General features: G+C 42.6%; 1 protein-coding gene across 2 annotated transcripts in view; it reads right to left on the reverse strand.

The window, feature by feature from the left end:
- psd2 (pleckstrin and Sec7 domain containing 2) overlaps positions 1 to 27,553 on the reverse strand; it is a 42,872-nt gene continuing 15,319 nt past the window's right edge. Inside the window, exons 2-15 of one of the 2 annotated variants that reach the window (XM_030062471.1) lie at positions 26,631 to 27,242; positions 24,651 to 25,439; positions 11,471 to 11,668; positions 11,118 to 11,198; positions 9,777 to 9,889; positions 8,950 to 9,008; positions 7,070 to 7,159; positions 6,854 to 6,897; positions 6,503 to 6,693; positions 6,136 to 6,206; positions 5,394 to 5,551; positions 4,367 to 4,511; positions 3,791 to 3,934; positions 1 to 3,214 (exon numbers count right to left, since the gene is read on the reverse strand). In XM_030062471.1, the coding sequence (XP_029918331.1) occupies positions 2,984 to 3,214; positions 3,791 to 3,934; positions 4,367 to 4,511; positions 5,394 to 5,551; positions 6,136 to 6,206; positions 6,503 to 6,693; positions 6,854 to 6,897; positions 7,070 to 7,159; positions 8,950 to 9,008; positions 9,777 to 9,889; positions 11,118 to 11,198; positions 11,471 to 11,668; positions 24,651 to 25,439; positions 26,631 to 27,157 (2,841 nt within the window). In that variant the 5' untranslated portion in view covers positions 27,158 to 27,242 and the 3' untranslated portion in view covers positions 1 to 2,983. Of the gene's footprint in view, positions 3,215 to 3,790; positions 3,935 to 4,366; positions 4,512 to 5,393; positions 5,552 to 6,135; positions 6,207 to 6,502; positions 6,694 to 6,853; positions 6,898 to 7,069; positions 7,160 to 8,949; positions 9,009 to 9,776; positions 9,890 to 11,117; positions 11,199 to 11,470; positions 11,669 to 15,943; positions 16,250 to 24,650; positions 25,440 to 26,630; positions 27,243 to 27,553 lie in introns of those variants that run through there. The other variant, XM_030062472.1, reaches the window with a different exon arrangement.

Consider the following 27,553-nt stretch of genomic DNA (forward strand, 5'->3'; position numbering starts at 1 on the left):
TCTGTATAAAAGCTTACTTTATGAAGCACAGACTAAATATTCAGTAAATATGTCCTTTACATAGTATGAGCATCCTGTCAAAAAACAGTTCAGATATACAAAAAAAATCCAGATACAATGCTGACATCAAAGTGCCGAAATTGTATTTTCTTTTTTTTTTTTTAAATAAAACAAAACAATGAACAATTATTTTTTTCTTTCACAATCCTATATTACAGCACAGGCCTATCCTAGAACATTGGGAAACTATGGTTAGCACAACAGCCAAAGTGACTATAAGGGGAAGTCTCCCAGTAAGAAAGCAGTTATTTAATCCTAACATTACAGCTTTATAAAATGGTAGCTCCTCTCTGAAAATTCAACTCATTTCCAGGATTTTGGTCTGTACAAGGATTCGACTCCAGAGTTCCAGCTGTGATTCCAGGTTTCCAGCCCAGTCCCAAAGGATCTCAGATCCTGTCAGTCAGTGTTGGGTGATACAGGGAGCAGCAGTGCTGTGTCCAGAGCAGATATGATTATTAATACCCTAGATACGCTCAGCTCTGGTTGTGTCCACAGGAACGCATGCTGCTGAGGGGCCGCTAGCTCTCTGATCTACAGTTGTGTCAAAAGCACATTAGGTAGGAAGAGGAAATATGTGTATTTATGTGTAGAACTGGGTTGGGTAGGGATCAATTAAGGTGCTCAAAAACAGCGGTACCAGTGCCCCTCCCACCTCCTCACACACAATCCTTCCATGAAAAAGTCTCAACATGTCACATTCCTCTTCTTGCAAAGGACATCAGTTTTCCGTTTTATTTAGCTGTCCTCTTAGTCAGCAGAGACAGCCTCCTGTTTGGAAAACCAAAGCCAGTCTTTACTGAACAAAGTCCATCCTCCTCCTCCTCATAACCCATATGGAGGATGTGTTGACACCTACTCTGCTGGTGGAGCCGTCCTGCCCTCTCCATTCCAGGATCCTAGCAGTGTTCGTGGCTTTAGCATGCTCAGCTGGAGCAGTCCTGCTGCTGTGCTCTCCAACCAGCCAGTCTCTCTGCTGTCCCCCAAAAACATCTTGCTTGTCTTCATGTTTTATCCACTTTTGGGAATGATGCCAGTAATACAGAAACAACAGTACTGTTAAATGTCCATTACAAGTCTTAATACGGTATTAGTATTAGTGAATTCCTCCAGTATTAAGATAGGACACCAAGAGGCCTATGTAGTGTGTTACAGATCAAAGCAGAGTGACTTGATTTTTTTGTATTGGAGATGGTATGGGCAGTGACAAAGAGGTATTGGTCCATCCCTAGTCAACAGGATGACAGCTGTCTTTGTGCTGAGGTACTTTTGAGGAGCCAGAGCCTGATTGTGACGCCGGTCTTACTCAACAGAAGGCCGTGGCATTGTTTCTCAGCAAGCACGCCAAATAGCACTTTTGAAACCTTAATACAAAACATGACCCTGCTTTAATGACTTATTTCTGTTGCCTACAGCTTCAACGTCTCAACTGCAAGCACTTAAACACGTCAATTCACACAACCGCACGTATTTGCTTGATCGAAACACACACCAGCAGATTCTTTCATGTGCCTCCCACCCGTACTTTCCTGTTCCTGTCCTTCATTTCCATCTTCAGAAACCTACCAGTCGACCATCTCTAGTTTGAAATCAGCTCCAGCAAACAGTCAGTGGACTTGTCATGACATTAAAAGAGCAGTGAGGAGGAACCGTAGGAACAGAACATGGCACAGTGCTTTCATTCAGTCACTTATCCTTATCAAGTTCAGCCTTAAGTTGGAGGGAAACCAAACACATAATAATTAAATACATGTCAGTATTAAGGGCTGCGGTGCCCCAAATATCAGAGAAAATGGCTTGTGACGCAAAGCTCACTGGTTCAAATCCCTGCATCTGTTGGGGAATATCTGACACCTGAATGAGTAACTCTAGTGTCAAGGTGCCCTTGAGCAAGGTAGGCAACTTCCATCAAAAAGTGGATGTACTGGGCAGCTCACACAGATGAGGCGGTGTGTAATTACATGACCATGAAGCGGGGCGCTGCTGAAAAAGAGCATGTGTGCTCTGCAAAACTCTCTGACTGTAAATTAAAGTTTTAAAAATTAAATAAATAAATAAATAGACTCCACATACAGGGACTCGATCCTTCCACAAGTTCATCTGAGTTCATGGCTGTGAGCGTTCAAGAGTACAATTTTTGTAACACTGGGACAGATATGCTGTATCTGCACACACAGGCCTGTGAGGAACAGTGTGACTGAGAGCAAGTGAGAAAGTAAAATGCTACAGTAGTACCACCTCCCGCCCCAGAACTGTCACCGCCCCACCTCGGGACTGAAGGACAAGGACAGGACAGAGCCCCCCAATGGCGTGCAGGACGTAACATTAGCCTGACAGCTGTAAGGAATCTGCTCCACATTTTTCATGACAGTGGATTAAACACATATACTGTCCTCTCCTTGTTCTTCTTTCTAACCTCAAACAAACAAACAAAAAAAAAAACTATGATTTCCTCAATCTGCTCATAACTATAAACATTTCAACAAAAGACAACTGACAATTTCATCGATCTTACTTGCACTTCAAAATAATACTGATAATATCATGATAAATAGTGATCACAATTATGATCAATTTAATGTGCAATAAAAAGAACTGAGGTTTGGCAGGATCAGTTGTCAAGGATGGAGGGTAGGTCCTTCATCTATTGCTCAGGGCCACAGATTTCTAACAAGCGCTGATAATTTCTAGGGAGGAAGGTGACGTCATCTGTCCTGTAACTGCCCCCCCTCCCCCCACCACTACTACCACCAAGTGCAACAGATACAACTGTCCATCAGCCCAGGAGCAGAGCCAAGAAGAACAGAGGACCCAAAAAACAAAAACAAAGGAAAAACCCAATCAAGATGATGATGTAGGATCAAGCTAGTTTGGCTTGGAGGGTTGTTGCTTTATGGGTCGCGGTCTCTGCCTCCCCCCCCCCTCAGCTCCTCTGTCCTGGGGCAGTGCGTCCGGTGCTTCTCCCATTGAGCCCGCTGTGAGCCTGGCTGATGGACGGGGAGGACTGCGTCTTACGGAGGTGGCCCTCGCGGCCGGGCCGACCACCCTCCCCCATCAGGCCGCTCATCACGCTGCTTTCGATCTTCTCCAGGTCGTCTGTCTCAGCGCGCAGCTTGGCCTGCAGCAGGCTGATGTACGTCTCATACCGGCTTTTCTGCTCATGGAGAGAGGGGAGGAGAGACACCAAGACAGCATGAAACACAAACAAAAAAAGACAAAAAGGAAAAGGAAAAAGAGATAAATTCTGGACCTCTGTTGCCTCACTACCGGCTTTGTTAATGGTGGAGTGTTTTTGTATTTAATTTTATTTTACTGAGGTACTGTTCATCATTTGTTTGACTGAGGTATTGATATAAAAATTTACATTTTCAATCAATTAAAACCATGAGACTTACATGGTTGCCATGTTTACAACTGTATCATTAATAAATGTTAAAGTGAACCAACCATTTAAACTGGACCAACACTTTGAGTTATTATGAGATTTTGTGACACTTTTAAAAAATATGATGTGAAAAATTAATATTTGATATAATCACAAATTAATACAGACTGGGGCTTAAACTCACCTTAAAGCAAATACAAAAGAAATAAAAAGAGAAAACAGTATAAAAGTGACATCTACTCTCACTTTCTTCATCTCTCAGTTTTTTGTTTTTTTTTTCTTGGGTAAAACTAATGAAATAAATAATTTTTTAAAATGAACAAGTCTCTGCCCAGAGGACTGTACCTCGTACGTGAGGTAGTGCTCTTTGAGGCGGTACTCCTCCCACTCGCGGCTCTTGGGGTCGGGCGAGGGCGGGTTTTTCCGGTGCTCCTCCACCTCCAGGCTCATCTGCTTCAGCTTGCTCTCATGACTCAGCAGCTGCTCCTCCTGAACCAATCACAGCCCCGAGAAACACCAGAAGACCCCCAAAACAGCCAATCAGAGATACACACAAATAGAACTGTGTAGAGAACAAATGTTTGTGTGGAAGACTGTAGCTGTTCGTGCATAAGTTGGTAAAATACATAATGCAAATAATATCTATCTTAACAAGTCATTTAGTCTACTAATAGCCTAAAATATATTTTTTCCCCCTGGAAAACAGTAAAAATACTTTCACTTGCTCCCAGTGTAAACTATTTCAAGATTTTTCTTTAATCAGAAACTGATTTTTTGCTGTGTAGGTGTCTATAAGTCTATAAGCCTATGTCTTAAGTGTGTTTGTGTGAGTGTGTGTGTGTGCGCTTTATCAAATCTGATGAAGAAAGAGGTTAAGGTGGGTGTGGGTGTGTGTGTGTGTGTGTGCATAGCACTATGTACCTGGTTGAGTCTGGTGGTTGAGGACGGCAGGAGGGGCCGACAAAACTTCTTCATAGAGCCGATGGCAGCAGGGAACGCTGGGGCGGAGAACAGCGCCGCCACAAGATTTATCCGGAAAATCCACGACATCATTTCCTCCTCGCTCCTGGAGAGACAGAGAGAGAGTAACGACTGCTGAGTCGTGTTTCTCTGTCTATTTATTTTAGTTCACATTCACACCTATGCTCCTCCGGAAGGAAGTCTGGTACATTTAACTGTCTGAGAAAAGGTGAGTGAGAAACAGACAGTTACTACAATTAACAGACTGTAATTTTAATTATATTATTATCGACCAGCATTTCTTTCATTTAAATACCAGTGTCTATTATCTGCTGTTAAAACATTATTCTACATCCAACATGTGTTTCTAATGACATTTCTAATGACGCAGGTGTTTCTAATGACATTAATTAAGGTTCTGTAGCAGAGTCTTTCCAATGAGCCAGCATGAACACCAGGACCCCAACTCTGTTAGACCTGCATGGAACAGGACCTTCATTAATGTCATTAGTACCTCTTGTGTTTACCTGCTATTTCATGTCAAAATGGCTGCTGTGAAAAAGGTCTATTCCTGTATCACTGACTGACTGACTTTTAGGAGAATCTGCATTTTTACAAGTGTGACACAACATCCTGTCAGCATGCATAACAAGCGAGCTTGACAAAAAAAAGAATAAATAAATAAATACAGAAGTAAAAAAAAAACGCTCCCATTATTATCTGAGTTTGTCTTGATAGGCTGCAAGCAAGGCAAGCCTCCTTTCCCCAAAGCATCAACAGACATTCTGTCTTTATTTTTGTTGCACCACATTAACTTTTCTGCTACGACTCAGCCATTTTGTCACATAAAGTGAGTCCGCGGTTTGTTTACATCTGACTCTGTGTTTGCAGCGCAGAAGGCATCCGCTGTGGCAACGTGCTGCTTAGAAGCACAGATGCAGTCAGGACAAGGCAACATGCAAAAATGAGCTTGCAGCGTGTGACTCACGGGGCCTGCAGCAGGAACACCCTCCAGTCTGAGGTCTTCAGCTTCAACACGTTGGCACGCTTGCTGTAGTCGGTGGCGCGGGTGGCTAAGGCGTGGTGGATGCGCACAGCATTCTTCAGGTCCACCTCCGACAGGTCTGCATCCGGCTTATACTCGTCCTGGGGAGGAGAAGAAAAACAAGCAGCACTCAACAACAGAGGATCATTTTTTTATTACAGAGGAAAGTTTTTGCCAGTACGTGTTGTTTTGCATGGGTTAGTTTAGTTATTTCCTCTCTTAGGAAGCTGATACCTGGAGTGTCAAATGTATGTGTACATTGGTTAAGGTTAACACTCATGGGCAACTTCACCTTAGGGCGCACAGAACAGTCGCCATTAAATGAGAGGCCTGGAACATAACTTCTCTCTTCCCGACACTAATGCCCATGCTCACAAAAACAATATAAAATACTGTGACCCTGAAATATCACACTGCTGATGACAGTTTCATTTTGCAGCTCCACCTCGATGACTTCATAGACACACATATGGCCAGTACAGCTTTACTACCAGCAGGGGGAGACAAACATACACTACAGCAGCCATGCCTCATCCTCGCTCTCTCTCACGCGCACACACACACACACACACACACACACACACACACACACACAGCAGAGCAGCTAGCAGCAACCAGCACCGCTGTCACTGCGGTGGTGGATGTGTGTTGCTATGGCAACGGAGCAGAGAGTGAGATGCGGTACCTTCTGGAGATACAAGATCATCCCCTTCAGAACCGCATAAAACTTCTTCCAGCCACGGCGACCCCGTGGGGCTGAGAGATGCAGAGTCAGAAACAGATGGAGGAAAAGGGAGGGAGACAGAGAGAGAGAGACCGAGGGAGACAGAGGGAGGGAGAGAGAGAGAGAGAGAGGACAAGAAAGACAGAGAAAGAAGCAGTGACAGATTAAAATATACCAAAACACAGACACAGAACGAGGAGAAAAAACAACTTATCACAATAACAGTATTGTACAGTACAATTATTGAGAAGGTATTTGAGAACATCAATCAAATTTGTGTGTATGTGTGTGTGTGTGTGTGTATGTGTATGTCTGCACATGCACTCACTGCGTTTTCCATCCATGTCTGCGTGACTCTTGCGGTTCAGTACTCCGTGTTTGTAGGTGACGGCGTTGAGGAGGATGGGGATGGCGATGAAAGGGTTACTGCCGTCTGTTACCCTGGCAACACGTTTACTCCCGCCCTCACACTGCTCCTCCACCAGCTCCGACAGACTCTTCCTCAGCTCCTCCTCCTCACTGCACACACACACACACACACACACACACACACACACACACACACACACACACAACCATATACATAACCTGAAGTAGGAGGCATTTAAGTTGACATACTTCTGAAGAGCTTGCATACTCTAAACACTTTTCCTGTGGTAAATACAGAATGCATACTCACATTGCCCACTCGAGCTTCTCATTCTTGATTGAGTTATACAAGACCTGTGTAGGCAAAAGAGACGAGAGATTTTATAGAAATGTTTTGAAGATGTTTTTGATTTGCTTACAGAGTTGGAATGTGAGAAGAAGTCCCTGTCTAAGAGAAAATGACGACCAAGCAGGCAAACAGTAAGCACTTTTTGGTGGCTGTACTGTCTCAGGAGCAGATCTGTACCTTTAATAAGTCTTTGGGGAAGTCTTTGCCATTATTGAGGCCATCCAGGTTACTGATGAACTGCTGGCAGGACATTTTCTTCCCGATATTCTGAGGGGAGGAGAACAAAGCCAGTTCACACTTCTGAAGAAATATGACCTCCCTTAAATATTCTTCTTGGAAAGGGTTGCATATTCATCCGCATCAACCTGAGTGCACTTCATGAATCTTCCACTGGGTGGCAGTGTTATGCTGCTGGAGCTCTGCTTGGATTAGCAGATGGAGGGGGGTTGTTTGGGGGCAGGGAGTCTCACTGATCTAGAATCAGCTTTGCCTTGCCTGTTTTTTTATAGTAAGAAGCATTAGGCCACCAAAGCAGGTGAACCACCACCAATGAAAAAGGTGGTATTAAAAGAACGTTGTAATTTGGGCCCGTTTTGGGACAGCAGCTTGTCCTTGTGGTTTGACAGCCCATCCCTCATCTCAAGGAGCAGCATTTTAGGCTCCTGTGTTGCCCAGTTAGTGCTGCTCTTAATCCAACCCTGACCTCTGACCTCTGACCTCTAACCTTCCCAGGGATGGCGGCACAAGAAAAGCAGATTTCCATCCTGGGATTTGTTTTTCCATGCGTAAGGCCAGTGTTTAGAATTAGTGCATGTATGCTGGTTTATATATGAACCTAAACTGTAGTCTAGATCAGAAGACACACACACTGACACACCACTGCTACAGCAAAGTTTACATGAGAACTGTGACTGTAGTGACTAATGTGGTGAAAATGGAGGAGGCCTCACAACTGATGGCCCTGTGCACTTTTCTGGGAGAAGTAGCATCACCGAAGCTGGGATACTCAGGATGAGAAGTAACATTTTTAACAAAATGATATTACACTTTATTCATTCAAAATATCCACTGTTTTTGGTGACAAAAGGGTATTGTGACATAATTCAAGGCCATAATCCAATTAGATTAACTACTCAAAGTTCACAAATCTACTTACTTTTATGCAAAGCTAGCAGGTCACAAACCTTTATTATTTTAAGTCATGTAGCCTAACTGAAGTAGACTCTTTTCACAACATCCATTTTGACATGAAAAAGCAGGATAAATGCAAACTGCATAAAATCAAGTTGCCATACATTTTCACCTGGATCTCTAAAATTTTATTATTTCAGCAAGTTTCTAATACATTACCCAGTTTTAGCTTCATATTGGCCTGATTACTAACTGTATTAACATTGGTGTATCCTCTATTATGGACATAATTTGAATATTAATTTTAATATTAACAATATGAATCACATTGTCAGCTGCCCAGACATAAACAAATGAGGGACAGGGCTTGTGTTAGGACTATAAACATACTTACCACCTGCAGGGGCAGAGAGAGACCAGGGTACCAGTTATGGTTAGAGGGGGAAGGATTTGAAAGGGAGCAAAAGCCACGGAAAAAAGAGAAAAAGGAAGGATATTTGTTAGAGAAAGGGTATTCACTAAAATTGTTAACTTATGACGAGTCGTGTTAAAAGAGCAGAGCAAGACAGCCTAGGACCTATGATCGAGTTCTGTCGCCCAGACCTTGGCGCTCCAGTTAAAAAATGAACGGATGAGACTATTAGAACAGAGGAGAGACAGAAACAGGTCAGAAAGTAGGCCGGGGAGGGAAGAGAGAGATGGAAAGGGATGAAGGGAGACAGAGAGAGAAAGAGACGGGCAGGCAGACAAACAAAGACAGAAGAAGAAAGAGATGGAAAAAGAGGAAGTGGACGTATGCCACTGCTGACAATGGACTGTTTACACTCTTTTGCCAGCTTTGCAAGAGGAATTTGTTTGGTCGGTGGACTTTAATTGACTCCTATGATACCAGTGTAATTGAAAACTTAGAAAAACTCAGTCCATACGTGTCCATGTAGATCAGTGTTGAGCAGCATGAGGGCACAGGTTAATGTGTGGGCTCCATCTGCAGGGGAACAACACACAATGTTAAGGTCACCTGAATGTCATGCTGCTCTGCTACACACATACACACAAACAAAGACACATGCCCTACCACACACTCACATACTCTACTGTACATGCATAGACAAATCAAGGACGGCAAAATCATTTTTTTATTTTTATTTTGAGTGATCATTTTGGCTTACTGGTTAAGGTTAGGATTAGGCATAAATTGGTTATGGCTAACTTTAGGGAAAGGCTGTAGAGAATGAATGTAAATAAATTAGCTCATACCTTTGCCATCCCAGGAAAAAAACATCGCTCAGTAAGACACATATCTACAGAGAGGGCCCTGAGTTTTCCTGGTTTAAAGGTCACATTACAGTAAAAAGATGACATGTTCTTAACTTGTTAGATATAGCTGTTTTATTATTTGTCTCAATCTGTTTGGTCATCGTGTCTACATTACTAATGATGGTTTGTCATAAGTTTCTTGTGAGCAAATATCATATGAAAGTGCCATCATCACTAAAATATTATCACAATATTGATATTTACATATTTGGTCAAAAATATTTGATTTTGTCCATATCTTCCATCTCCACGTACATTTTTATAGATCACCTTTCTTGCCAATGTTTTGTGTAGTTCAGACAAAAAAACTGCTTGATTTAATTTTCAGCACTGTTTTTGTGTCAGTAAGAAGCTATTAACATTTTTTTTCTGTTCATTATAATCATCCTCATCATCATCACCAGTATCATCAGCATCATCACCCTCATGACCTAACCTTCAGAGGTGGGTGTCTGTGGGCTGCAGTGGCAGAAGCGTTTTGAGAAATGTACAAGGACCCTCTCTCTCTCCTGGGTCTCCCCCATCAGCGGAAAGGCCTTCAAGAAGTTCCTGCCACACGCAGATGACATTACAAGGTCAACAGTGGGTCAAAGTGTTGCAATCATTGTTGAAAAAGGCATACCGTATTTCCCCAATTAATCGCCCGGGCGTTTAATACGCAAAATCAACTTGGACCCCAGGCGTTTAAAAGAACCAGGCGGGTATTCGCTGCAGGCCTTTATTTATTTTTACACAGACCTACACCAGGCCATTATTGTGATGACAGTTACCGTCCAACATATTTTTTAGTACAAAAGTACTGTAAGGCATAAGGTAAACATATCTGTACATACAAACATAGTGCAAACGCCTCGCGCTGCGAATCGTTCCCTCTGACACTTCCGTTTTCTGTCAAAATAAGAGTTAGTAGGTCATTTAAGATTACGGTACACCCTTTTTTTCTAACGTTAGCTAGCTCTCTTATTTTGACAGAAAACGGAAGTTTTCAGAAACAGTTAGCCGCACAGTAACTGTGCGGCTATAATACACAAAATGGGTGCAGACCTGAGGCGTTTAAAAGAACCAGGCGGCTATTTGCGGCCCGGCGATTAATTGGTGAAATACGGTAATTAGTTCTGGCATTAAAGAACTTTTGACATCTGTGCATAACGTAACCTTAAAAAATAAAACACTACTATACTTTAGTATCATGTATGGACAGTTTGTCTTTTCTAAAGTTGACGATGCTTTTTAAAGCTGAGCTCCTAAAGTAAAGCTGAGGAAACGAATACAATTTACAAGAAAAAACGTTTAATTTCAGTGCCAGCAACTACATTTCTGCATTACCCAATTTAGATGCATTTGTTATGAACATGAAATACAAAATGCTTATTATGCTAAAAATAAAAGGGTTCCTCGCTTCCTCCAGATATTACTATTGTAAAAATCATTATCAAAAACTAACACATCAAATTGATAAGAAAAAAAATCCAACCCAAATTAATGCAGGAGTGTGCTACAAGTAATTTTTGGACAACAGCACATCTCAGCATGTGGTATCACTCCAGTGTGAAGTGCACACATCAGGCCTTCTGAGCTGAAGGCAGCAGTTTAGACAACAACATGTCAGGTACAAGGCAGTGACGTGCTGCACAGCCTGCAGCTGGATGCAACATGACAGCTTGATTAGCACACAGCTAATGCCTTGTGAAGAGGCAATGTGGGGAAGAATACACATGTACGACACACACACCCACACACACTCACACGTAACTACTGAGTGCTGACAGTGCATTACCTCAGGGCTCGATCCAGTGACAGGCCAGAGAAGTCGAAGAAACTCAGATACTCTGACGCCACCAACTGGCTAAACTCATTACTGCAGGAAGAAGAGAGAGAGCAGTCTGTTAATGTTCAGAGCATGTGGTGACCTTGTGTTGTTTTGGAATGTGATTTTTGTCAGTTTGTAAATCAATCTGTGCTGTTTTCACATGTGCATAGAGGAATACTTTATGTCTGTTTATCTTGTCTGAATACGTATGTGCATGTAAGTATCTCTGTATATGTTGTTCTCTGTTTCTGCTGTTTTATCAGTCCATCTGTGTGTGTGTGTGTGTGTTTGTGTGTGTGTGTGTTTGTGTGCGTGCTCACTTCTTGCCCAGGTGTCTGGCTACGTCGCAGCGTTTGAAGCCCTCGAGGTGGTAGAGGCGTTTGGCAAGCCTCTTGGCGGCCTCACAGTCGGCTCGGCAGCCGTTGGCCAGAGTGTCGGTGCTGCCACGCTCCAAACGCTCCAGACTGCCCAGATCACACTGCTCCGAGTCAGACAGCACGTCTGTGAGGTTGGCATCGCTGCGTAGGAGAACACACACACAAACACACAAGCGCAGGCAGGTGCCCAGGTTAATGAATAGAGCACATGTCCATCGTTACATGCCTACTCACTTAAACTGAACAAGAGACACTGTAAACCAGACCACAAAACCCAATAGCAGACATATGTTGACATAAACAGAAACAAAAGTCAAATGACTTTCAAATGACTTGTGGCAATACTGACCCAGTTTCACTGCTGCTAAATGTCCCATTTCACTGCAGTGACGGTGCAACAATCTGTGGGCCTTTCATAAACCTGAGGTCGAATTTACTCTTCAATAAAGAAATATTGTGATATAGCCTAGAAGCTGGGAAAGTGGGCTTGTGATTGTAAAGTGAATGTAAGGTGTAAAATCTGGAGTAGCAGTAGAGGAGTAATGTTTCTTCCCTTTGCACTTAAGCAAAGGGCCTAACCCCCAGCTGCCCCCTGTGAGTCTGCTCACTCGCCAACATTTGGCAGTGGTTGTGCTGGGAAGATCCCAGGTGTGAATGGGTGTAACTGTGAGGATGACGCATGGCGATTCTGTAAAAGACCAAATGTACTCAAGCAATCTTGTAAAATTAGTTAAAGCTAGGGGGGAAAAAACAATTGCCAAACAATTGCAAATACTAGAGCAAACATGCAGCTTCTTCTGCCAAGGAATGACTTGTAAACTGTATAAATGACAGAAATAACCATATTCAAGCACTGCACATACTCTGTTTGAAGTTATAATCCTTTGCTTTGATGTTATAACATCTTCAACAAGACATAAGGCTTTCACTGAACCACACAAGTCTCATATCAAATTGCAATGTCCTGAAAAGCTGCTAAGTATACTTTATTATAAAGTCTATTTGTGAGGACTGTGAAATTAACTTCAATACAGCTTATTTCCTGCACCAAAGAGACTAATTCGCAGGTTGCTATTCACATGATTTGGAGACACTTTTTAATACGAACACAAAAATTATTTTAAAACAAACTGAAATACTACTGGGTGACATAACTGGGAGTAATGCTTATACAACTAAAGACAACAGTTTCCTCACCTCCTTAAAGCACAGATCAAGCAGAAATAATACGTTCTTGTAAACTTAAGGTGGCATACAGGTAAATGTGATCATCTATGCAGACTTTTTTATTTAATTGTAATTTTCATCAACTGAAATGACACGTGTGGGATAGATTTTTCAGAAGGTGATTTTTTTTTCAAGAGGAAATTTAACTATGACCACTGTTGTTACTACTTTTACCTCATTTTTCACTTAGACAGACAAACCACTTATTTTAGTTTAAAGATACAATCCACATAAAAACCAGAGCTAAGCTACTTGGGGCTAACAGCTTATAGTTTGGACAGTTTAAAGTTTAACACGTTAAAAAAACAGGTTGATTTCCTGATTCTCTTTCTCATGCTCTCCTCCACAGGGAGATCAGAGGTCAGATAAAGAGGAGCAGCTCTGGAGCTGGTAGGGTTTCAGTGTGTTAGTCAAAGACACATCAGACATCGCGATGGATGTTTGCCAGTATAAGATCTGAACATGTAACATTCATTTGAAGGACAGTCTCTTTAACAAAGTTTGGACCTGCTGCACAGGTATCACTAGAAGAATGACAAGAATCATTGCAGAGAACTTAAGTATTAATAAGTGCCTCTTTAGTTATTTATTTATGGCTTGGGCCCTAATGAGTTAGCTTGATTGAGATATCGAGCTGTTTCCACTGTGTACTTGGCACACAACTACATACCACAGTTAATCAGCGGGATGTTAATTTGGATGTTGTTCGGGTTTTAACTGGACCTGAAATACCCAGAGCAGCTGGTTTGATTTTAATTACAAGTTACAACACAGTTTTTGTTACTTTGCAATGTAACATATGAAAACATTTAAATATATGTGAAAGAAGTCATGTCTCTTTTCTGGTCATCTTAGACAAATCTAATCAACGGGCCTTCTCCAGTTGAGAACAGCAGATGTTTTTAACAGTGCCCACGACACATCTCCCACCCAGCCCACAGAGACACATCATCTGTCATAAGAACAAAAGAGCAGAACACTTAATAATACGCAGTACTGAATGGAAACACATGAACAGCGGTTTTATTTAGTATTTACTAGCAAATAACCGCAAGAAACTTCTCAAGACAGTGCACATTCACCTCCTCCCTCTGGCTGCGTCTGTATGGCACTGTCAGCGTTCTCTGCAGATGATTCAGATGTTTTTTTGCATAATGTGATCAGGCCAATTGCATTAGCCTCGCAAATTCAATACGCTACGCTGTGTTGTTGTGGTGATGTGCTGGTTACCATGGATACAGCGGAAGACGGGTGTCCTGTACTTGGAAAGGGAGAGGAAGTAGAGGGATTGTAGTCCACCAAACACACACACACACACACACACACACATATATATATATATATAAAGATGTATCATAGACTATGACTGCATGTTAATACACACACACACACACACACACACACACACACACACACAGAGAGATACACAGAGACACACACACACAAAATGAGCCCGTGGTAAACCATCAGAACAATATCTAGCCCAGTGTTTGTGGTGAAATTGCTTTTGCTTGCCTGACCGGATTAATTCACTTGACTCTGAGAGAGCTCATCAATCATTCAAACCTCATATCAGTCATGAGGCTAAAATCTAGCAGGTTGCCCAATGCGAAAATGTTACATACAAACACACACGAGAAGAGACAGTAAGTATCAAATATCCAATGCAGGCCTTTTGTGCCAAGATACTTGACCTTGCTAAAACTACTTGTCTATCTAAAGCCATGACTCTATATCCCCAGGCCACAATTATTCAGTCAGTGTTGCTCAGTGTGTGTGTGTGTGTGTGTGTGAGAGAGAGAGAGAGAGAGAGAAACGGAGATAGATAGATAGATAGACTGGAAGGGGGAGAGAGAGAGAGAGAGAGAGCATGATGCTGCATGCCAGTGACTCACATGCTAATCTTTGTGATTATGTGCCACCCTCCTCCACACCTATAAGGTGTGCCTGCATGTGTGTGCTGTGTGTGTGTGTGTGTGTGTGTGTGTGTGTGTGTGAGTGAATTTTGCATCAGGGGCTCATTCCCTCCCCACCTCATACACAGATTGAATATATAGATTATGCACTTTTGTTATTTCAAATGCTATTATATCTCATATACACACACAGATTGTTGCATGTTGTGCTTTTGAAATGAACAGCATGAGGTGCACTCTCCCACTCTTGCTCTTCTCTCTCTCTCTCTCTCTCTCTCTCTCTCTCTCTCTCTCTCTCTCTCACACACACACACACACACACACACACACACACACACACACACAAAAGCTCTGTGTGTATGTGTGTGTGACAACACTGCCAGGTCATCTGCTGAGGCTTGTAGATACAATCTCAGTGCAGACACTGTTGCAATATTGGACTTATGAATGTCGACCGACATAACAATATCACCTCCAGCCACTGAAAACACCTCACACCATTTCATACGGTTTTTACCGCTGACTCCAGCAACTTACTGTTGAATTAAGCGACGGTCAGCAAGCGAACAAGTCAAACACCTTAATCCATTAGGTTTTTTCGCTACATTGTTGACAGTGCTGGCTCAACTTTTGAGGCCATGCTGGGTGAGAAGGTGGCTCGTATTGATTTTGCAGAACCGCTGGTCACAGTTCAAAGTTCAAATCCACCATGAAAATACAGTTTAGAGCAATTAGGCTTCAACAAGTACAGCTACAGCTCTTTTCTTGGTACATCAACACTACATTGATTTCACAGTTTTGCCTCGTGACAGGAAAACTTATGAAAAGAACTTCCCTGTAACTTTTGAAAGATAATACACACATTTATGAAAAAAATCCCTTAAGTCCCTATAGGTGCTATCATGCCGGGATCACTAGAGCCTACTGTCAATAGGACAGAGAGAAAAAAAAACATATAAGTTCGCTAGTAACACCGCTAGTCCCTGTAGGAATGTTAGAGATACCATAGGAAATTAAAAAACTACCATAAAGCACGTGAGCCACTTTTAGCTGACTGTTCAGTGCCACAGACACCCCCTGAGTCCATATGGGAATATTAAAAGACAGTAATATGATTACAATGATTTCGCGTCAGGATGAAGTTTCACTACAGCCTGCCAGTTCACTATTTCCATTTGCCACGCAGCAGAGCGTTTTAAGCTCCCACCCATTCAGACGTGAAAAAGTAAAAAGAAAGTGTTTCACGGTGTTCAGGCTAACATGTAAAACTTACAGGAGCTGCAGCAGAAAATCAAAGTGAACATCATATTCCTCTTTCCACATCGTCACTAGTATCCTGGAAATCGGCGGTTAGCGGCGCCTCATCATCCAGCAGTCGGTAAAATCTGCATCGGCCTCGTTTCATTATTAAACCACCCCGAAGAAAATCAGATTTCCTCATTCACTTGAGTGGACGCCAAGTCAGGCATACTTCGTCCCTGTTTGAGGAACGTAAACCAGACAATTGCGTTATTCCACCATAGTGTCAACAGGCTGCGAGGGGTTTTTTGTATTTTTCCTTGAAGTTTCTGGGAGGTTGTGCCCACTGCACGTAGGAAAGGATGTTGGGGGCGGAGCAGCCGACCGGAGAGCCTTCTTCTGATGAATTATAATGTTCCTAGTTGTGGCTGTACAATAGGTCTGTGTGTCCCGGCCAGCACACTTCCTCTGCATTGAAGTAAAGGGCTGAGAGCCAGGAGATCGGCTCAGTATCACTTGGACGGCTTGTATTTGGACTCTAAGTTCACAGAGGAGCCTGCATTCCAACATCTGCTTATTTCTGTATGTTTCTTACAGGTTTTACTTTCTTAGGGTATATTATTTCATTGTGCTTCAGTAACCCGAAATGTAGTCGATGGTAAAGCCTCCTAAACTCAGTTGGCCTTTATTTTATTTACAGATTAGAGTTAATCATCCGTTTCAGGCTGATATAAATCGGTGAATGATGCAAATTCATAGTACATATATTGAGAAGTGTCACACTGATATAAATTATGTGAGGATAGGCTCTTTCATGGGTAAACAAAAGCATTAATAAGGTCCAGAGGTCACACTGAACTGCATAAAGGCTACAGTGACATATGATAGTGCTTGTAGTAACAGGCAATTCAATGGGATAAAGATACCCCCACCACACATGCAGACACAGGGAAACACTGATTTTATAAGCCACACTGACACATCTCTGCGTGCTCCCTCTCTTTCTAAATCCCTCCTTCCCCTTTCTAATCTGGTAGAAAGGAGAAGAAAAGAGGCGAAGGACACAGAGAGGCAGCTGTGGGGTCGAAAGGCACAGATCTGGAGGAGTGTGAGGTGACGAGAGCTGGGAGAGGAGAACAGAGACAGACCCCTGGAGGAAGTCTGATCAACGGTATTTTGACAGACAGCCAATTAGGGATTCATTGCAATGTGTTCTCAGTCGGGTTTTAAACAACGTCTGCAGATCATCAGGGACAAACAACGCCAACAAAACGACAAAATTTCCTTGACAACAGCAACAGCAACACAGAAATTCAATCAGCGCTGGGACCAAAAGCCTCTCTGGACCCGGCAGCAGGTGCTGTTGAATTCTGGTCATATTAGACTGTACGCTGCTTCCATGCATGAATCATGCTTAAACTTTGTAATTTATGTGCTACAGAGTCATACAGGAATGAGACAGGATCTGTAAACATGATGTAGCACACATCTGATCTTCTCGTGGCAGCTTAAACAAGCCAGGAGAAGATAAGCGAGTAAAGTGTAAATCACAGTCTCACTTACCACCGCTAGCCTATCAGTTAGGCAAGTGAAAATTAATGACATACCAAAAGAAATCACCCAAAATATATACAACCAAACAGACAAAGAAAATAAAAAATAGATGCACATAATTGGGCTGAGGAAACTGAGCAACACAAAATGAACTGCTGCACATCTCTGGAGTTAAAAATTTTAAAAGAAAACAACTGACAAAATATCAAATGAGGGACCATGGCCGAGCTACTGAAAAGTTTTGTCATAAATGTTTATGGCAAGAGAAAAACATTCTGTGCACAGTGTACACAAAATGAAACTGAAGCTGACACTGCCCTAATTATATTTCTATCAGAGATGTATATTTCCACAACTTTCAAGACCAAATTAAAGCTTTCCCTGCACTACAAAACAAAGAAAAGTTGAAATTTGTTTCAGGAGAGGCAAGCCATACTATTGACACTGCTGTAAACACAGAGCCAAAAGTACAACAAACTGTAGACACAGAGGCAAACTCCAGTAATCCCTTAAATATGCTAAATCTGTGCAATAATCTGCCTTGGCATTTTTTTCCTAAACTGTATATGTAAACATTTAATATGTGAATTATTGTGTGTAACTTCTGTGTATTTAATTATGTATTACTCTATGTACTTTTCATATTAATTCTTGTTGATAGTATGTGTGCTTTGGCAACACAAGTAGTCTTATGCTAATGAAGCCATTCTGATTCTGTTATCCATAAACAGCCATACTGTGATAATGCCAACAACACACTCAAAAAGCAAATGAGCAGGTCTTTGTCATTAATGTTTATGTGCAAATCCCAGTTAAACATCAGTTCAGTTGCGCTCCAGGTAACCAATATATCCATCTCCGCACTACAGAGATGTAAACACAGTTTGTTTGAAAGTGTCTGTAGCTGCTTAGCAATGAGCATGTTCGCACTGCATCCTTCAGCCCTACAAATGATTCCTGGCTTTTAGCCTTTCTATCGGATAATACAAAGGCTGGATATTACTAAATGAATAGGTTGTTATGAACTGCACTAGAGCCTTTTCCACTTGTCCTTTAGTGTTTCCACTTACCCCCTTGCATGTTACCTTAAAAATTCAATCTGTTACCACTTGTACCCACTTGAACTTACAATCAATGGCATAATCAACTGCTATAATCAAATTCAGTAGGTTTGGTATCACCACTAAAGCCAAAGAACGTGGGGACAGTTTGGTCCGATTTACAGTACTGTAATTGTAATTTCACTGATAAATAAGATATGCAGTGAGCCTGAGCGATAGTTCAAGCGGTCAACTCAAGTCGCTTTGCCCTCACATGACATACATTTTCTCAAGACATCCACAACAAACACTCCATCCAAATAAGGCTGTCTCTTTAAACCAGCAAACCGTGCTTATTCATCCTGTGCACACTGTGCTCCTCCATGCTGCTGCTGCAATCCACCTATAAGCTCTGATTACAGGTCCCTCAATAGGGAGTTAAGATACCTATTGTCACTTCCTGTGTCTATCAACTTACTCAGGCACATGCTCACAAGGAGAGCTTAGAAACCACAGGAATATTACTCAGTATACCCATTTCATTGTAATGTATCTATGACATGTTCATGCGAATTGTCTGACTGACATGTTCATGCGAATTGTCTGACTGAAATTCCTAACTATCTTGAAATTCCTTCCCTCTTTAAACCTTATTCAGTAATCTAAGTACTAATGATTAGAAATTCCCTAATCAGTTTACAGTAATTTCATATAATCTGTTACTCTGCAGCCCTGTGTGCAATACCGCAATATAGCCTGTGGTTATCTGTGGTTTCTCTCTCTCTCTCTCTCTCTCTCTCTCTCTCTCTCACTCACTTCCTATCTGTCTTTCCCCTCTCTCTCTCTCATACACACACTCAGTGGTGGACAGTGGACAATGCTGACCTCTTTCGGCTGATTGAAATAAATTGTTGTCAGGTGTGGGATTGTGTGTGGCAGAACACTGAACACAGCAGTTTCATATGACTAGAAAATAACTATCCTGTTTGCAGCCTGGCAGTCTGTTACAGACTCAAGCGGGAGAGGGGGGGCACTGCCACAAAACAGACACAAGTGTTTCCCTGCTAGAGTCTGGCCTTCCAAACAGCACATACAGGAAGTGTTGATGCGGGCCTCTGAGGAGACAGGCCGATGGCAAGAAGGGGCTCATTCAGCCAAAACAGTCATTGGTACAGTAAGACTGTGGAATGTGTCATGAAATATAGAGTCAAGCTATAAATAGGAACGGAGGAGAGGGATAAATCTGTTGGTGCTGAAACGATTCAGTCAGACAGTGTGTGTGTGTGTGTGTGTCTGAAAGAGAGAATTTGTATTACTGCTTGTGTTGCAAAAGTGTGTGTGTGCGTGCATGTGTCCATATCACTGCCTGACTGAGCCAGGAAAGGATAATCTGCAGGGTATTTCAGCAGTGCTATAGCACTGAGCTGAGGAATTATTCCCAAAGTGACACGCTGAATGATCTGTGTTTGTGTGTGTGTGTATGTGTGTGTGTGTGTTGGGGGGTGGGGGGTGGGTGAGAGAGAGAGAAAGATAGGGAAAGAGAAACATATTCAGAAGGTGAAAGACAGACATCAAGGGTGCCCATCTCCATGTTGAGTTCGCATGTAGATGTGTACTATGCATATTTTTGTTTAGATATGCACGCAGCCGGCCTGTGTGTCTTTCATGTGTGTGTGTGTTTCTGCACTCGATAGTGTATATGAAAGAGATTAGTACACCAGGCAGAGCTGCCTCTCTGATATGGCAGCCGCTGCTTTTATCTGCTCTGCTTGGGCTCAGATCTGCTATGAACACATACTCACAGTATGTTCTCTGCATGGATACACAGAAACACACGCATGCATGCAAATGTCCAGGCATACACATCGCACACATGTAAGCAGGCTCAAAATGACACACACACACACACACACACACACACACACACACACACACACACACACACACACACACACACACACACTGCACCACAGATGCCATGCCTCAAGTTCCTGTGTGTGTTGTGAATAAGGGTTTAATGTAGACATACCCATGTATCTTCTTTATCTTAAGCATCTGTTTGTGTGTGTGTGTGTGTGTGTGTGTGTGTGTGTGTGTGTGTGTGTGTGTGTGTGTGTGTATGAATGTTACACCTCAGGTCACATTAAACATCCAACTAGTTATCTGCACTAGACAGATCAAGAGTTAGGGAGATAGACAGACAAACAGAGGGGTATTCGTGGTGCTTTTAGCAGGCTCTGTGGATTAAGGTTAAGCTTGGTAATGGTTGCTGCAGGGCACAGAGGGACACACTCATGTAGAGTAATTGTCTGACTGATCGACAAACTAACCAAATCACTGAGAGAAAATTAAATAATTTACTACATCACCAACTGACTGATGAAATGACTAAGTGATTAAGTGATTTACTGACTGTCTGAATAGCTTAAATATTTGATAAGAGAGTGGTGCTATCAGTTACTGATTGGCTATCTTATTTAAAGTAATTAATCCATATACTGTCATAATGTATGTTTTGCCACTCTACCAGCGACTGATACGCCACCACAGCAATTCAGCTCAAAGACAGTTAATGGAAGCCGAGTTGAGTAGGTGTACCTGTCCTGTCACTGGGTGTTGGATAGGTATGGGAAGCGATGTGTGTTATATTTCCAGTTTGTTTGGAATTAAAAGTACAGCCACAGAGGAGAGCACCGCCCACAGAAACTCAGACTTCAACAGAAAATCCAATGAAAAAGATGTGACAGCAATGAGCGCTTAATACCAAAAAAGGTCATCAAATTAACCAAAAATTGAGAGAATCTAAGCAGAATACCATTGCAATGACTGAGTGGCTGGGTGACAGGCCATGAAAATGATTGACTGAGTGATTGGACAACAAAACAATTAAATGACTGCCAAGTTGTCTGACTGACTAACTGACTGATTGACTTGCCATTTTTTATTCACTGCTTTGCAGCTGCTCTGTCCTGCAGTGAAAAAGACTAGTTGCCCACAAAGCCTAAAGTGTCAAATTGTGTAACCATGCCAGTTCTGTAGCAACCCACAGGGAGACAGAGGAGGGAGGGAGAGGAGAGGGGAGGACGGAAAGATAAGGAAAAGCTGTAGGGGAGCACTGTAGGGGAAACGGAGGAGGAGGTGATGCAAAGAGGAAAGGAGTGGGGGAGGCAGGGGGAAAGGGAGATGAGATAAAGTGAGATAAAAGGATAAAGGGAGAGAAGCAAAAGGGGAGAGGCAGGAGGTGAGATGGAGCAAACAAAGAGTGACAGAGGCTGAAGAGAGATGGAAAAACAGAGATGAGACATGGGGAAAGACACGGAAACACAAACAAGGTCAGGATAATGTATGCGGTTAGCAGAGCTTTGGATGAAACACAGCCAAGCAGACACCATTTATATCTTGTTATTAATCATTTTCTGAGAACCTGCCCTTTCTGTCTATTTATTATTAACTAGGAGATCTTACTCTCCATCCAAAATGGTGCATAAACCAGTGTTGTTTTATTTGCAAGTCTGTTGTTTTACCGTAATGTTGGGCATTTTTTTAGTGATACAAGTGCAAATGGGATTAAAAAATCCTTTTATGAATGACACATAGTCCCTCCACATAGTAAACAGTGTTACGAAAAGGATAGGCTTTTGTGCATGTTTTCTTTTTTACAGAGAAATTAAGTTTAGTTCCATTGACCTGCACTAAAATTGATAATTAACACTTCTGCATCCAGCATCTCAAAAACTACACATCTGATGCAAGCGCCTTTTGAATGGACAGACAGGATTCCCAGTTCATGACAAAATAGATGCTGTAGGCATCTTAAAGACATGGACTGTCCCTTTAACACTGTCTAGCACATGCATCCACTTTAGCTCTCAGTGCTCAAGTGGCTGGCAAGCTGGCTAGCACAGTAGAGCAATAGTCATACACACACACACACTCAGACCCTGCTGAGCAGAGGAAAGCTGAAGACGATGATGTCATGACATAAACAATAGCTCATTCAGCTTGGCGCTGGTGGTCAGGAAGCTACTCCGTGCTTAAAGGACAACATCTGTAGACAGGCGGGGAAGAGAGTGAGAGGGAGAGGGAGAGAGAGAGAGAGGGAGAGAGAGAGAGAGAGAGAGAGAGAGAGAGAGAGAGAGAGAGAGAGAGAAATGACATCCAGAATCCATGGTTTATCCTGTAACTCATACCGAGCTGTTGAAGCACCAGGAGAGTCTGAGAGCAAATCCCAGCAGTTAGCTGAGCAGATCATGGCAGAGATCTGTGCATCTATTTGGCATTCCAGTGGATTTGTAACTCTAGAAACCATGCAGGAGAGGGGGCAGAGCTGTAGAGAATGAGCCACACGGATTGTATACCAGCCAGCCAGACAAACTATCGCCATAGGTCAAGTTACGTGGTTTTTCCCATATGGTTCCCGTTACCACTTCCCCCTTCAGTGGCTCTGCACTGGCTTCCTCAAACCCCTTTAGTGCTATTAAGGTAATTAAATGTAAGAAAGTTGTGTCAGCTGTTGCTATGTATCCCACACTTCTTTGAGGTCTCTAAAAATACCTTCTTCCAGGGACCAGAATGGTGAACAAAAGAAAATCATTTCTGATGAATATCACCTGGCTATTTGATGGTGAAGTCTGTTATGTTACTACTGTTCATTTGTTTGTGGTTTCCCTCATGCTATTATAAATTTCCAGTGTTAACCTCTCACATAAAAGAACCACACTGGCCCCATGAGATTGTTTCCATTCTAAAAAGTTTGCTATCATGCTTAACCCCCCCCCCCCCCTCCTCGGAACAAAGATCATCTTGCTTACTGTTCAAATATGCTTTTGGGTAACAGCGACGGGGAAAGCAAAGACCGTGGCCACAACCTCCACAACTGCCTCACAATGTTACCATCTAGATTTGCCCAGCAACAGGGGAAGGAGCAGTTTCATTCCAAATGCAACAAGGCTGTTTAAACAGGCAGAACTCCTGTCACTCCCCACTGACGCTCCAACAAAAAAAAAAAGAATACACTGCTCCAACTTTTTAAAATTTTCATGTTACGTTTTTGTTTGTTTACTGCTGTTAAATTCTGTGCTATGAAAGTTGTGTGAGGTCAAGCTGAAGTGCACAAATCCAATCCAAATGGGTACTACAAGGTTTTTCTCCTCTTACACAAAAGACTGCAGGAAACTGTAAGTTGCACTGGAGCCAGTTTTGCAAGGTCTTCACCAATGAGACACGAATTGGCTTTTCTGTTGCAAGGGAAGCTGATTTTGGGTCAGTGATTGTCCACAGCATCCTGAACAATGACATGACCCAAGATGCTGTTTTTTTACCTGTGCATTGTATTTTATGTTGGTTGAAAAAAGTTAACTTCTGGCTATACGTATCATGGCTCATTAGACCACCATACATTAAATTGCTTGGCATGCCTTTGTGTGCTTGTGCGGGTACCCATGAATAGAGAGAGCTCCTTTAGAACAGCCAGACAAACTAGACAGCCCACCCTCATCCCCACCCACCTACGAACCCTGCCCCCTCACTCAGGGCCCACAGCTGGGTGACCCCATGTTCACGCCACCTGCTGGTTAAGCCAAGGTCAGTGTATTCATTACACATCAGCTTTGTGTGGACTATGAAGTCCTATCTGTGACAGGACACACACTGGAATCTGTCACCAGTAATCCAAAAATCAGCTGTGCATCTGAAATGAAGCATAACACATTTGAACTGAAGCAACCCTAGAATTTCATTTCAGGGCTGGTCTTTATAGGGTTTGCTATGTTTGTTCAACAATATGGCCACTGATACTGTGTCTTTCTTCTATATCTAGAATTAACCCTGGTTTGAGAACAGGGAGCCATTGGGGACATTGTGTACTGAGAATGACAGCAGTAGCTCTCAATAGGAAATAAAGAGAAAGCTGTACAAATGTGTGTTGTCTGTTATATGAAATTCCAGCCATTTTCAGCCTGGACCCTATTTGGTCATCTTTTTTCTATGATAAATTCACACTAAAAAATTCACTATGCAGTTAACAGCAATTGACCAGATTATGGTCAGAGTTGAGTAATTTGAGGCAAAATTATGGGAAAACGGGGTCAGGTTGGAAAATACATGGAATTATGCTGTAACACCTCATGAAACAATTTTCTTCCTTACCTGACAGAGCTGAGCAGGGCTCCAGAACCTTCCGTGGCCCCCTGGGTGTCTGTATGGTATCCATTAGGGATGGCCCACCGTCCAGGCTGACTGAGCACAAACTCTGACCTGCTTGCTGGTATTGTGGTTCTCAGTGGGCTTCCTCCTGCTCCTCCAGCTGCTGCCACAGCTCCATGTCCAGGGTCTGGGCCTGCTGTGCTCTCCCCAGCCTCAGCATCACCTCTTGGGGCTTCTGGCCCGGGCTCAGACCCCTCCTGCTCCTGCACAGTGGCTAGCTCCAGCTCCAGAGGTTCAGGGCCCTGTAACAGCGCCCTCTGTTGGATTAGTGGTGTCAGTGGTGCCTCAAAGCTGACACAGCTGTCCGTCTCATCTGTGAGGGACAACACGTCCAGCGAGTCCAGGCTGCTGTAGCAAGTACCGCCCCTCAGTAGGGCCGACTCTACAATGCGCTCAAAAGTGGAGCTGAAGCCATCTTTGTTGTCCCCCTTAACTCTCTCCCTCTCTTCCTCCAGCTCCCTTTCCTCTTCTTCCTCTTCCTCCTCTCGTGCATCGACCTGCTCAACAATCTGCTCGAACACTGAGCTAAAACTGTCCTGGTTTTCTCTCCCATCTCCCTCCTTCTGGACCACTTCCTCCTCCTCCTCCTCCTCCACTTCTGTGTCAGCCTGTTCTACTGTAATCTCAAAGGTAGAGCTGAAAGTGTCCAAGTGTGTATGCAGATCCTCCTCCTCCCCTCCATCCTCCTCCCCCTCATCATTTTCCTCATGTCCATCTATTCCGTTTTCCAGTCTGTATGAACACAGAGAAAGACAAGGAAAGGAAAGGAAAGGAATTTAAGATTGGCACAAGGCAAATATTTTAGCTTGAACAGACACACTGACAGTTGTAAAAAAAAAAAAAAAAAAAAAAAAAAAGATGAAAAAGCAATGTCCAATTTGCTACTCTCTGAGTAGCTAGAAGCCTTCATCTGTCAAATCATTCCAATAATATGAGGGAATATGAAATTTATTTTATTTTACTTTTTTATTATTATTATTTTATACAGAAATTCTCCAGAAAACCAGTTGTGCCACAGAGCAATATAAAACAGCTTTATTTTCATATTGATTGTATTTTGTAATGATGACATTTTATGTCAACACTAGAATCACCAACAGGCCATTTTCACGTTTGCGTTTGTGTAAATGCATTTAATTTTATTCAAATGAAACCCACTGGGCCACTTCTTAAAGCAAAAACGTCCAATTTATTCCAACATCTGACTTTGTTCAAAATAGTGAATATGCTTATGTGTCTTTCTAATTGGTTTTCTTTCACATAGCAAAACACTAATTAGAAATATGATTTTCAGTATATTGTATACCAGTCAACACTGTTATTCTGTTACAATTTAAACACAACTCCTTTGTCATTCCTTATACTCATGGCCTGTGCTCGAGAGCAGTTCTCATCTATATTTAATTTGCACCACTCATTTGTAGTGGTGATTAAGACATTATATATGCTCTTTGACCGTATAATGTATCCCTTTGCTTATTCCCAGTGTAAAATACAGTATGCAGAAAATATTGCTAGGTAAAAATGTCCATAATAATGTATGCTATATACAAGTTCTGTGATCTCCTAGAGAATTCAAAATTAGATTTACTGAGTCTTCAGAGTCACATTTGACTGAAAATTAGAGCATTTTGCTCTCTGTTTGTTTCCATTTCTGATGATTTACTTGAGGCAAGGCTCTTGCCTATTCATTTTGTAAGATATGAACTCACAAAAAGCATATTAGGCAAATTATAAACCAGAGAACCACATCGAGCAAACTATTAAGCATTAAAAGAAATTCAGCATAGGAACTGACATTGTATCATGACATGATTCAAAATGTGAACAAGTTCTGTCCAGCCACAAAAAGGCAGTCTAGGCTGCTACGAAGAGTAGGTGTACTGGAATCTGTGTTTGTGTGTATCTTGAGTGTGTACTAACCCGCCAGCCTGTTCAGGCTGAGCTGCCTCCTGTTCTGTTGGTGCCGTCTCTTCATTCTCATTTCCCTCCTCTTCCTCTTTCATCTCCTCCTCTTTGCATGTCGCCCCCTCCACAGCTGAGCTTACTACTTCATTTAGACCTCCTTCCTCTCTCTTGCCTTCCTTCTTTTTCCCTTCTCCCTCCACCCCTCCTTCTGTCTGTAGATTTTCATCACCTGCACAATCTATCCTCTCCACTTTCCATTCACCTTCTGCTTCCTCATCCTTTTTGTCTGCCCTTGCCTCTCCTTCTCTTGGTGTCTCTCCTTGTGCCTCCTCCTCTCCTTCTCTGACCTCCTCCTGTTGTTTACCCTCACCCTCCTCTGCCTCCGACTCTTCCAGGCCATCTCCTGGCCTGTCCAGCTCGGCCTGGCTGTGCGTGTCTGTCGGCTGGCCGGGGGTGGTGGAGGTGGAGGCAGCGGCTGTTGAGGGCTCCACTGGGTTCTCTGGTGGGGTGGGAGAGGGCAGAGCCTGCCCCTCCTGGGTCATGTTGCCCTTTGCTGGGGGGGGGCAGGAGTTAACTGAGGCTGGAGATGAGGACCAGAGCTTCAGATTGACAATTAAGGAGGCTCCCCTGAAGAAAGACACACGTAGAGAGAGAGATACAGAGAGAAAAGGGGAGGGGGGAGGGAAAATGTGTGAAAAACAAAGAAAATTTTAGACTAACAGGATAAAGCAGCAAAGAATAACAGAGATGAAGAGCACAAGAAGGCAAGGTAATAGGTAAGGAGACAAGTTGATGTTCATACAGTCATATGATTTTTTTCTAGACTTAATTGTGATTCACAGAGGTCACCTTCAACAAAGGAGCAGCTATATATATATATATATATATATGTGTGTGTGTGTGTGTGTGTGTGTGTGTGTGTGTGTGTGTGTGTGCCT

This window comes from Myripristis murdjan, chromosome 10 (assembly GCF_902150065.1).
Source record: "Myripristis murdjan chromosome 10, fMyrMur1.1, whole genome shotgun sequence".
Lineage (NCBI taxonomy): Eukaryota > Metazoa > Chordata > Actinopteri > Holocentriformes > Holocentridae > Myripristis > Myripristis murdjan.